The 13,168-nt window shown below is 37.5% G+C and overlaps 1 protein-coding gene across 2 annotated transcripts; it reads left to right on the top strand.

Annotated features, from left to right (window-relative positions):
* Window positions 1-2,960: 2,960 nt before the first annotated feature.
* LOC104608967 (transcription factor GTE12) lies at window positions 2,961-13,168 on the top strand. 2 transcript variants are annotated; one of them, XM_010275092.3, is made up of 11 exons: window positions 2,961-3,287; window positions 6,445-7,657; window positions 7,780-7,837; window positions 7,940-8,083; window positions 8,216-8,280; window positions 8,392-8,452; window positions 8,546-8,629; window positions 8,725-8,846; window positions 8,938-9,004; window positions 12,403-12,524; window positions 12,621-13,168. In XM_010275092.3, exons 2-11 carry the CDS (start codon window positions 6,572-6,574, stop codon window positions 12,906-12,908), a joined length of 2,097 nt encoding a protein of 698 aa, XP_010273394.1. In that variant the 5' UTR covers window positions 2,961-3,287; window positions 6,445-6,571; the 3' UTR covers window positions 12,909-13,168. The 2 variants fall into 2 exon arrangements, with proteins under 2 accessions (XP_010273394.1, XP_088756494.1); XM_088900368.1 differs by lacking the exon at window positions 2,961-3,287 and adding an exon at window positions 4,074-5,174.

Here is a 13,168-nt window from a genome sequence, read left to right as displayed (position 1 = left end):
TCAAAAAGGCCCGGCCCGAGCCCGGCCCGGCCCGACTCAGTATTATATATTTTATAAAATATATAATATGTATTTTATATATTATATAAAATATATAAATAATATAATATTTATTAAAATATATATATTTATAATTTAATATATATATATATATATTATTCTTTTCTTTATAATTTCAATCTATCTCTCTTTATTCAGCTGCTTCAACATTAATAATAATAATAATATAGGCTAAATTTTGGGCCCGGGCCCAGGCTCGGGCTTCGGGCTTTTTATGAGGGCCGGGCTCGGGCTCGGGCCTTAAAAAAATTTGTTAATACACACTAAAAGCCCGGCCCAGCCCGGCCCATGAACAGGTCTACTCACGATGACCTCATAACTTGTCTTGGCCGCAAATCGGGAACCTCTCCCTTATTTGTATTTATTATTCATGGAGAGATGTTCCCAATACAGGGTGGGATGTGGCTGTGCAGTGGGTGTGAAACACACTGTATAAGGAGCAGATCCTAATTCGAAATGGAGACAAAATAGTACACAGTGGGCTATGCTACCTATGAGCCCCATCTGTACTGAACAAGATCTTGCAGAATTAAACAAAGAATTGCATAAAGAGGTGGTTTGCTAAATGCTAATTGCTACCTCTCCTCAAAATAATATAAAAATATTCTCACCTTATGGTTCTGTTCACTTTTCGGTAAATTAATTATCCTGGTAAATGCTTGGGTAAATGTTTTGTAGGAAAGACTTACTAGGGTAAGTGTATTTACCTATGTTTTTTTATTTCCCATATAAATAAGGCAATGATCATTTTAGCCATACAAATCCAATATTAAAAGGGGGGAGGGGCATTTTTGACCCATTCAAGTGTTGACAACTTCCCCGCATGTGGGAAAGTTATTTACCCACTAAAAGATGGATAAAAATAAAATTTCCCTAATCTCCCCATAAATATGAAAAAAGAACATGAATTTCTTGGTCAATAAGAATCAAAATCGTAGACCAACTTTCTCAAAATCCAAAAAATGAAATGTCCGTGATGCGAAGTTTTGTAAGAGTTTTACAATACCGATGTTTACACATTCCTCATTGAAATAAATTATGAGGGTGTTTGGTTATGTATACGTTTATTGAGTAAACGCTGCCACATAGGCGCCCCATTAGCAAATGCCTCATTATGCACATCCTTACGTAATCGATGCTTGCAAATCTGTGCACTTTTTCCATTTCAAGAAGTTTCATTTTGGAGTTTCTCCCAACGGGTGGGCGTTTATTGACACCTTTACTGATGTATTGCTTTTCTCGATTTTGAAGCTATACAAATACAAAACGTTTACTTAATAAATTTAAAGGAACCAAACACATACTATACGAGTTGCGAACTAAACTGCAAATCCAAGAGTTCACATCAGCGCCCCACATCCGGGGCGCCCACAAACGCCCCACACAATCAAACGGGAACACCTCCCGCACGAGCTCCTTCTTAATGCGTGCGGACTCAACTTTCACCCAAACCAGTGAAAAAACCCAAACGCCCCATTCCGGCCCTCTCTTTCGATTCGACTTCGAGTCTTCGAGTACTCCTGTTAAACGTCATTCCCTCTCCACTTCCTTCTTCGGCGTAGGCGTTCGTTTCAATGATCACACCATTCAAAGTAATCAACGCCAGGCGAATCAGCACCTAATTCCCGCTCGACCCTTTCTCTCGATTCAACTTTGGAGTACCCTGTTCACTGTCCTTCCATCTTCACTTCCTTCTCCGGTGCCGGCATTCGTTCTGGCGATCATACCGTTCGAAGGTAAAGTTCCTATGTTTTGAAATAAAAAATAAGGAAAGTCGAATGATCGCTGAAATGGCTAATCAGAGTTCCCACAGAGAAAGTCTTGAATTGGCAGCCTATCTATTCAGAGTCGATTTCACATTGCTTATGATCACCTTTACCGGTGCAGAATTAACCTAAAAAATTCAGCTTCTTCCAAACTATCCAACAGATGGCAAAAATTCAGCTTCTTCCATATGAATTTTCCTTTGCTAGAGAATAGGCACGTTCTCTGAGTGAGGGAGAATCCATTGGATCTCCATAAAGAAGTGGCACCATACCAGATAAATAAAAAGGACAATAATAACAGATCCCTGCACTTGCATTTGGACTATATGTTCTGTTCGTAATGTTTGAGAGGCTTCTTGCCCATGCTAGAGGGAAGAAGCAAAAAAACCTTCATGTTCGCTAGTGATGTACAATACAGAACATTATAATAGGTTCAGGAAAATATAAAAAAAACGAATGGAGGTAAGAAGAAGAAAACCAGCATCTGTTCAATGGTGCCGGTAGTCGCCGGTGATGTCGGAATGAACGCCGGCGCCGGAGAAGGAAGCGGAGACGGAAGGACGCTGAACAAGGGTCCTCCGAAGTCGAATAGAGAGAGAGAGAGAGAGAGAGGGGGCTGAGCGGGAATAAGGGTTTTGGTTTTGTTTTTTTCACTTTTTTGGGTGAAATTTGGGTCCGCACGCGTTAGAAATAGAGCTTGTCCGGGAGACAGATGTCCTTTATTTGATGGTGTGGGGAGTTTGTGGGGCGCCGGTCGTTGGGCGCTGATGCGAACACCAAGTACAACCAGTAGAAGGAGAACACGTATCCAAACAACCTTCTGTGCTGACTTGTACCGCTCTATGTTGCACAAGTAAAGATTTGTTCGCGGGCCGGGCTTCGGGTCCGACTTTACACAGTTTCGGGCTCGGCCCACTCAAAAAAAAGTCGTCCGAGCCCGGCCCACACGTCCAATCATCTTTATTCTCTCTCTCCGATCAGTCTGTCTATATAAAGCTAGCGCTCGCGGGTCTCGCTTCTTTCGATTTTTCCACATGCGCGAAAGGCGAAATGCTTCCGAAATCCGTACTCCCCAACTAGACTCAAGCTAGACTAGAGTATATAGTAGTCTCAGTGGAGACGCAATCGAAACAGGAAAAACCCCAAATTAAAAAACCAAAAGAAATAGAGAAAAAAACAGAGAAATAATTTGTAGGAAAAAAAAAGAAAGATAAATCATAAAACCCTAGTTAGTAGCGCTAAACTAGTACTACTACTACTACGACAGTTCACTTCCACTGGTGAGAAAGCCGAGAGCGGAAGCGAGGAACGAGGAGGGGCAAGCCCCTTTCTCTGTTCTCCTTTGCCTATCTTCTTTTCTTCTTCTTCTTCGTGGAAAGGGGAGGAGTTTGTGTTTTGTCGATCAATCAGATACCGAGAGGTCTTCTTCCAATCCCCTCGCCACCGCGTCGATTTATATGCGTAAGCTCTTCTTCCGATTTTAATCCCTTAGACCCTCTAAAACCCTAGTTTTTGAGAACCCCACTAAGAGTTTTGTCTTTTCGTTTGTTTCGTCTTTTTTCCTTTTCTTTTCTTTTCCCATTCTATTCTGTTATTCTTGATGAAACAAGATTTGAATTCGATTTGTTTCGTGTAACGGTTGTTATTGGTTTGGTTTCGGTTACTTTAGGTTAGCAATCAACGTCGTTTCTTGTTTTAATTTGTCCTTTTGATGCTTCTTCTTTTGTGTTTTTGTTTTTTGGGGGTAAATTGATTATTCTTGCTTTTGGGTCCCCCCCCCCTTGTCGTCCACATCATTGACTCGATTTTGAGCATCTTCAATATCATCTCCTTGAAACTAGTTTAATACCGGAATTGCATTTTTTTTAGGGAAAGAACTCCCTTTTCTGTGGTCACGCAGTTTGTATTATCGGGTTACTTTACTCATTGTATAGGGAGGGAATAGGGCTTTTTCAAAGAACTTGTTAATTGTGTTATACCACCTCGGTTCTACTTATAACATTTTACTTTTGGCCCATTCATTGAACTAGTATTGCTTTTTACTGGGTCTTGTTGAGTGTCCCAAGCTCTCCGGGGATGAGCAAATGAATGGTGTTAGTTTGGGGAACCAGTTGTTGGCATATCAGAATCAGAGATAACGTGTATGTTATTTATTAATGATACGGTTTTTGGTAAATTTTGGGGTAAACATAAGATTTGCAAGCAGAATTGAATGAACCTATCAACTAATGAGATGTCACTGTACAGTTTTTACCAGTAATAACAGAAAAATGCATGGGATATGGTTGAATCAGTCCATGGGATAAATCTCTCTGACCTAAAGTGTTTTAAAGATAGAGCATTGAGATATGGCTGTTCTTCCTTGTGAATTGGTTAACCCAGTAGAACTTCTCTCAGTTAGACTTAAAAGGAAAAACGACAGAGAAAAATTCAGATTGAGTGGCTTCTTTGTTCTTTGAATTAGATGAAATAGATGGAATGGATGACCTTGTCTCAGATGAACTACTGAATTACAGTGGCTGCATACTTCTTGAGTCTTTAGAACGATACCTGTAAATTCAAATGGATTTTATCTTTATATGCTGACATCTTCAGAAGTTGCATTACATGGCCACATTACTCTGCTTTGTTATGCTGGCTGAATGTTAGCTAATGCATGAGTTCAGTGACATCGTAGAATATTTTGGACTTCTTGGAGAGTAATGGAGCTTGAGAATTTTGAGTTCTATTTTTATCAAAGGAATCATGAAAAATGAAGTCATTAAGATTGGAATTCTTTGTATAGCATCTTCAAATTTCTAATATAATAGAAGCAAGAAATACAAACAATTGTTACAAGATTTTGTTCTCAATGTAATATCTGGAAGGAAAGAAATTGTATTTTGCTATGATAGCTTGCATGGTTCAAGGTGTCGGTATTGTGTTTGAAACACCTTGAACTTCTTACCATTGGGCAACTCATGATTAGAAGGCAACCAGTGGGCCCTGAAACAAAGCAAAGGAATTACAAATTACAACAGAAAAAAGGAAACAAACAGATTCTCACTCTGAGATGGATGAATCCCGAATTCCCGATATAACTCAGTTGTTCTGATCTCAATGTCAAGCAAAGTTGTCCTTCACAGAGTTAGCTGACCTAAGGAAGTAACTAAATGACTTAAGGCCAGGGCTTCTGATGTGACATTTCAACAAGGGTGCCAATCATTGAGCCAATTGTCACTTGAGAGTCCAGCTTCTCTGCTCATTAAAAACTTATAGCCATTGAAGTAGGGATGCAAATGGTATCCTCACCATCACCATCATCATCATCCATGTCTTATCCCAACTATATGGGGTAGGCTGCAAATGGTATCCTGTTGTCTGAATTTGAATTCAAATTTGATCTTCTGAATTTGACTTGCTTAAAATTGGATCAGATATGGACCAACTCTATTAGATCTGATATGATCCGATTTAAACATATGCTTATGTATATTTAAAATTATATTGTATATATTAGTAAAACTGGTTTTAATGTTTTATTTTTACTAGAGTCATAGGTTCAAGTTTCGAACAAGTAATTTTCAATTTGTTTTGTTTATGATATACAATATCAAAGTCATTTTTAGTTCATTTTATTAATAACATATAATTTTTTATCCTTTTAGTATAATTTATTAATTCTATTCAATACTTCATTGCATCTGAATTTTATATAAATTCAAAGAATAAAAATTGATTTCAGTTTTGAGTATTAATGAATCAAATTTGGATCTAGGTATATCTGATTCAATCTGATCTGTTTGCATTCCTACATTGAAGAGGTCTAAGGTTTAGTGTATGAGTGGTTAGTCCAATTTATATTTGTCAAGATTTAATCAAAAGTCCTGTTATCAGTATACTTTCTATGAAATTCCTACAAAAACTTCTATGGTTTGTACAATATTATTTGCCAAATCCAAATAAGAAATGCTTATTATTATGAATAATTATAAATATCACCTCTTTTAATACAAATCGCATTTCAAAAAAAAAAAGAACAATTACCAAAATTATCCTTGGATTTTACATTTTGCTATTCAAATATGTTGCTGAAAATGACGGTTAAATACAGTGTGTTGGTGACATGTTTTCCCTTCTTTTTGAAAGAAAAGTCAATAATGAACTTCGTTTCCTTTTCCCCATATATCCTGGAATTTTATTTTCTTTACAAATCTTAGAGAGGGTAACAATGCCTCTTCTTTGCTGTGGAATGTCTGAAATATGCATCCTAAAGTCTGATGGTAATGGAATTGGAATCTATCAAAAAAAAGATGGTAATGGCATTGGAGGCTTGCCTGTGGAAACTAATGGGCTATTTTGTTTCTCCTACTCTGAGGGTCTAAACAAAAACTCAAATGCCAAAATTCCCTTTGGGTACTAGTGCCCTATACTAAATTTTGATACTGTTAACCAACTGAAGTAGTTGGTCATTGGGTTGAGGTGTTGAAACTTCTTGCATTCCAGGGTGCTTACCCTAAAATTCAAATTTTCATGTTGTTTTTCCTCTCTTTCTCTTATTTACTTATTTTATTGTAGGGAAACATGTATTATATTACTTCTTGCTTGTGGTGCTTACCAGCAAGAAAATATCATGCAGGTTCTTGTGCACCACCTTGTTCAGAAGTTCTATTGCTTTGGCTGTTCTTTGGTGTTGGTGAAAAATCAAAGTTACTTCTTCACTGAGCTTTTCTAGTGCTCCTTACTTTGTAAATTTGAAGAGGTTCATGGTCATGGTCACTGAAAGTCAGTTTATAAATCTAGACAGTGCCCCTTATCAATCCTTTCAGCTATCAACCATGGTTGCTGCTGAAAAGCTGGCACTGAAGAAGAAGTTGAAGCTTGAACTTGCTTGTGTTAGGTCTGCAACAGAAAGAATTGGAGTAGAGTTTGAAAAAAGATCATGTGAGTTTAATCAGCAGGGTTCTTTAATTGGTGAAAGTGGTAGAACTACTTCTGGTAAAGAGCAGAGAAGCACGGAGATGAGCAAAGTGCAAAAAAGTACCAATTGTCATTCTGTTTATGTAGAAATGGGTGTTGCTGACAAATCTAAAGTGGAATCTGGTGTCCTTTGTGCTAGTAAGCGGGGACCTCCTAACAGATTGGAGGTTCAATTGGTAAAAAAGCAGAGAATGGACACAGGTATGGTGCAACAATGTATGGCCCTGCTGAAGAAGCTTATGAATCATCCGGTTGGTTGGGTTTTTAACCAGCCAGTTGATCCTGTAGCATTAAATATTCCGGATTATTTCTCAATAATATCTGAACCCATGGACTTGGGCACAATAAAGTCTAAACTGCAGAAAAAGCTGTACTCTTGTGCTGAAGAGTTTACGGCAGATGTGAGGCTAACATTTTCCAATGCCATGCTTTATAATCCTCCTACAAATGATGTGCATAAGATGGCCAAGGAATTAAATAGGATCTTTGACATGAGATGGAAATCACTAGAAGTGAAATGGGGTGGGGAAAGCACAAAGGTTGGGCAGCAGTCAATTTCCAGTGAGGTGAAAAAGAAAGCTCAGAATAAGATAAGCTCTAAAAAAGCACCTACCTCCCATGTAAGTTCATTGCCCAGGAAGTCAATGTCATCTGTGGATAAGCAGAAACTGAGAAAGGATCTAGTGGAAATATCAAAGGGAAAACTTCCACTTCCCTTGCTTCATTTCTTTCAGAAATTGGGTTTGGTTGGCCAGGCTGAAGAAAGAATTGAAGTGGATATTGATGCATTTGATGATGAGACAGCATTGGAGGTGCAGAGACTCATAAGGAATTACCTTGATGCAAAATCTGCAGATCCAAATAGATTACGTGTTAGTGCTTATTTTACATCCTTTTCTTTTGCTTGATTATTGAATACTTTTTTTTTTTTTTCTGCCAATGCTGTTTCTTTTTGAATTGTGCTATTTTCTAATTATTTGCATTGCATGTGCAGGCTGCTGAGACAACTAATACTTCTGGTCACGAGTCCTTACAGAACGAATTTCAAAAAGGTATGAAGTGGCAGAGTAACATTGACATTACGGTTTCAAAAAAATGTCGACATTTTCTGCCTTATGGCTCGTACAAGAGTTAATTGTCAATATGTCACACAGGTACTAGCAATAGTAATAGACCTCTATCTGTCTCTGCTGGTGCCAAGCCACGTGTGAGTCCTGGAGCCTGCATAAATGGTTCATGTAACAGCATTACTTCCCAATGCAGCCATCACAATGATTTCACCCAAGCTTCCTCGAGTGGTTAGTTGGTCTTTCCTGTCTTCTCTTACTGCAATATTTCTTTATTGGATTTTTATTATTAAGCATATAATAGATTTATTTGCCATTGAACATGTAGTAATACACAATATTACATTTAATCTTGTGCTACAGACCTTGACTCAGAAAGATCATCGGGCAGAAACAATCATGCATACAATGATGGTGTATCAAACCTGGTATATATGATTGCATTTTGTTAACTCTCATGAAAATTGTCAGTTGAGCTCTGTGAACAAAAACATTGCATTCTATGGAAACTGTGATTGAAGCATTGTGCTTGAATCTAGGGTCATCTTGAAAATGACACAGAAAAGGCACGGATGAGCAAGTCAGACCCTGATTCTGATGGTGAGAAAGGTTTTAGTAATGTCAGGAACAAAGCGTTTTTTTCATTTCCTTTATTTGCGAACTGATAAATATTACATTTTATATTATTGATAGGTGCTGTAAGTATTGTGGATGAAGAAAATGGTCGACCTAGTTCTCGTCCTGCAACTCCTGCCATTGTTGCTGCTCCTGGAGAAAGTTAACTTGTCTACTCATATTCTTCTAACGTTATTTTATTCAGTTATTTTATCTGACAATTTCCAGAATCTTATTTTTATCCCCTTGTGGTTTAGGATGGGAGGATTCTGTTTATGATGGACAGTTGTCACCAAACAAGGCCCTCCGTGCTGCAATGCTAAAGAGCCGCTTTGCTGACACCATTCTGAAAGCACAACAGAAGACACTCCTAAACCATGTAAGTATTTTTCTTACCATTGGATATAGTAAATTGGAAGGCTGTTTTATGGCTTGTTTCCAAAAATGTGCTTACATGTCTAACCATTCAGGGTGAGAAAGGTGATCCAATCAAAATGCAGCAGGAAAAAGAAAGATTAGAAAGGAAGCAGCGGGAAGGTGACCTTTGCAACTTTGTAGTCTAAATGGAACTTTAACTAGAAATGCATACATGTGTATATATTTTATGCATACAAGTCATTTAGCATCTTTTCAAAAGGAAAAAAAAGAGAAAACAAGAAAAAAAGCAATGCAGGTCACGACACAATATGTGCCAGTTTTGTTGTACTTGTACATGTCTTCTGTGAACTTGCACATTTATAGTGCTTCTTACTGAAAGACATGGCATGCCCATACATTTGTGATTGACTATAGATTTTAGTTGTTGGAAGTTTCTGTCACATGGTACATATGCCCAGCCGAGCCGAGCCGAATACTACCAGGCTCGAGCTCGGTTCGAGCCAAAACCTTGAGCTCGAGCTCGGCTCGAGTCAAAAATTCATAAGCTCGAGCTCGATTTTGAGAAAAAATATTTTATAAAAAAATTATATATAAAAATATTTTTTATTTGATATTTAAAAAATTAAGAATTATAATAATTAATAATTATAATATTTTATTATATATATTAAATATCAAATATATATAATCTCGAGCTCGGTTCGAGCCAAAACCTTGAGCTCGAGTTCGGCTCGAGTAAAAAATTCATAAGCTCAAGCTCGGCTTGGCTCGAGCTCGATTTTGAGAAAAAATATTTTATAAAAATAAAAAATTATATATAAAAGTATTTTTTATTTGATATTTAAAAAAATAATAATTAATAATTATAATATTTTTATTATATATATTAAATATCAAATATATATATATATATATTTGGTCCAGTTCGCGAGCCTCACGAGACGAGCTCGAGCTCGGCTCGTTTAATAATCGAGCCAGTGAATTGGGCTCGAGCTTGGTTGAAACCGAGCTGAGCCGAGCTCAAACAGCTCATGAAAAGCTCGGCTCGTTGCCACTCCTATTCATCATTTCAGATGATTCTGTTAACTGCTCACATTGATGAACATGTTTCCCACTGGCATGTATTGGGGCCCGTGGGGAATGGTTTTATTAACTCCTGCATGCAGACTGCATGTTGACTAAAAATATATCTTTTTTCACTCTTCTATTATAATGTTTTTGGTGTACTTGTTTATATATGTTGATCAGATTTCTTATAATTAGAAAAAAAGAAAAAGAGAATGGTTGGAAAATTCTGTTGTTTATTAGATTTTAGCAAGTACATGCCGCTGATTGCACTTTTGCATATGATTGAACCATCCAGAGTCTTTGGTATTATATTACATTTAAATGTGATAACTGATAAGTATAGTGAATCTTACTAAAGCTCAAGGTCCTGTGACTTCAGAAGATGAATAAGGTGTCATTCAGTAAACTAGTTATGAATTATCTAGGGAGAATACAGTGTTGGAATACAGCAAATGGTAATAACTAGTTAGTTCAAGTCTAGGATTATAAATTGAGATATTAAAGAATTAACTCATTGTTATAGCGAGGGAATGTTATAGGAACAATTAGTGAACATATTTACCTTTTTTTTTGATTTTAGTGAACATATTTACCTTGATAGAGCTGATTCACATCAGGGTAGTTCAGTGGCTGAAATCATCAGACCTATTCACAGATTTTAATGTGGATGATTTGCCAAGGAATTGGAGAGAGATTGCTAGCAGTGCCCAGGTCAAAACGGGTCTAAGTATGTCTTGGACCCCTCCCCCCACTGGATTTATAAAGCTGAACTTCGATGGTAGTAGTAGAGGGAATCCTGGGCAGTCAGGCATAGGGGGTGGATTTAGGGATGAGAATGGGACTGTTTTAGTTCTGTTCTCAGGCCCAATCAGGAGCAGTGACTCTCAGGGCTGAGATCTTTGCAGCCTTGATAGGTGCCCAAAGAGCAAAGGATATAAACATTAGAAGGCTTGGATTATGGAACTACAACAACGAAAGGAGAAAATTCAGATGGCTGGTTAAGGACATGGAAACAAAGTTCAGTTGGGTGAAGAGATCTGCTAATTCGTTTTCCCTTTGTGGGGGTTCATGCCTCTGCTGGGGAGTTAAGAGAGTTTATCTCCCCCTTTGTATAATTAATTATTCTGATTGATTAATGAAAGTTTTGTTATTGATAAAAAAACATATTTATCTTCAAGAAATGAGAAAGTGTGCGCTCTTAAGTGTTTCTTTGTATTTATAAGGTATTAGTGACTTCTCTATTTTTTCTTTTTACATTTTTTGACAGTAAATGTTGAAATCAACTTGTGCATATTTGCCTGGTTTTTCAAATTAAAGAAAAGTTGAGTGTGCTTCAAAACCTGAAACCTGCATATGGAAATTCAGAGACAAACATCTCTTATGCAGATATGAATGCATAAATAAGTGGTTATACATTCCAATCATGGAAGTGGATGTGTTGTTGGACTGTTAGCCCAACGTGCATATGGGAACGAAATGAAACCTATAATGTAGCACGATGCCCCTACTAAACTATGAATCTATCTGATAAAGAAGGGGATTCTATTTATTTCTATGCCACTATGTTTCTATAAAACACTTGCGTCAAATAAATTTTAATATGTAGAATATGATGGTTTGGTGCACGTGTATGTGGAATAACACAAGTTACATAGATGTCTACTTCAAGGGCATTTGATGACTAAAAGACTGTTCTTCCTATAAAAAAAAACTAAAAAAAACTAAGAGACTATTGTTTGCCAATGGAGTGATGAAGCTTGTTACAGTCTTTAAGATTTCATGAGTGTTCTTTTGCCCCTTATATTCTTTTTATGCTTTTTTTTGGAGGGGTGGGGGCATGTGGGGTGGCTGGGGATTGTTCTGACTTCTTGCCACGTCTTGTCCTTTTTCTAGTTTGATGTCACGACAAGGTTGTGCAGTTGTGCTTTCTCTTGTTTTTTTTTTGGGGGGGGGGGGGGGGCGGGGGGGTGTTTGTCTGGAGCCATATTTTGAGTAATCTTCCATGGTAAGTTCATTAAATAATTGTATTTGGCTTTTGTTGTTGTATCCTTGGAAGGGGGAGTGCCATTGGGCTGGGTGAGGCTTTTGGGTTTCAAGATTGATTGTATTTCAGATATTCCTTCATGTTATTTGGTTACGTTTTTCTGTGTGGCTTATATATCATTCTTTTCTTCAATAGCATTTAATTGCCTGTTAGAAAAAAGCTACATATGCATGTACACCAATAAAATAACAATGATTACATGATAGCGTTGTTATTCGCTTGTGTTTCTCAATCTCTTTTATCCTTAATTAACTACATTAGAAGGCATGGTTTTTCAAGTATATTAGTAGGTCATTCATGTGATTGGTTCTTGACCTTAGACATTTGGAATGATGACCATAGGACATTACACTTTCTGTTACCCAAGAAGATATCTAAGTTATTTTTCAAGTATTGAAGTCGTTTTCCTTTCTAAAACTTGGCTATATTCTGTTTTGGTGAGCAGAAAAGGCTAGGATTGAGGCACAAATCAGAGCTGCTGAAGCTGCATCACGTATGAGAGCAGAAGCTGAACAAAAGATGCAGCGGGAGAGGGCAAGAGAGGCGGCTCGAATCAAACTGCAGCAGGTTGTCCTTGTGGTCTTAAATATTTTTATCTTCAATGAAGTGTTTAAAAAAGAAACTGAAGTCCCTCGTGTTATCTTACTGTTTGTCTTCAATTAGATGGAGAAGACTGTTGAAATTGACGAGAATCAAGCCATTCTGAAGGATCTTGAAATGTTTGGTGGGTATACTCAACCCAAAGATGCCCGTGGTACTGAAGCACCAAAATGTGGAAATGTGGATGAGTTCGCTGATGACTTTGGTCATGTACTTGGAACATTGGAGGGGTGTCACCATGGCAATCCGTTGGAACGGTTAGGTCTCTTCAGGAAAGATGATTTTATGGAAGAAGAGGAAGAGGAGGCAAACTTGAACGGGGATGTGGAAGAAGGGGAGATTGGTTCATAGTAAGCTCATTTCTTGCTTGACCCTTGGGGGACTATAATCTGTTGTCGTTTTTTTTCCTCCTCTTCCTGCCTCTACCTCTGCAATCCATGACAATCGGGTGTAAATAAATCATTTTTGGGAGTGTGATAAACAAAGGAGACAAGGATTTTTGGGTAGCTGGTTATAGGTTGACGGATTTGGTAATGGTTAGTTTAGTTTCTGTAAGTACAACTTCATATATAAATTATATGAAAGGGCAAATTATTATTATGATGTCTTCA

The sequence above is a fragment of the Nelumbo nucifera genome, chromosome 3 (genome assembly GCF_055504915.1).
Source record: "Nelumbo nucifera cultivar China Antique chromosome 3, China Antique-T2T, whole genome shotgun sequence".
NCBI classification, from domain to species: domain Eukaryota; kingdom Viridiplantae; phylum Streptophyta; class Magnoliopsida; order Proteales; family Nelumbonaceae; genus Nelumbo; species Nelumbo nucifera.
Note: the sequence above shows the minus strand (reverse complement) of the source record. Positions and strands in the feature narration are given on the sequence as shown.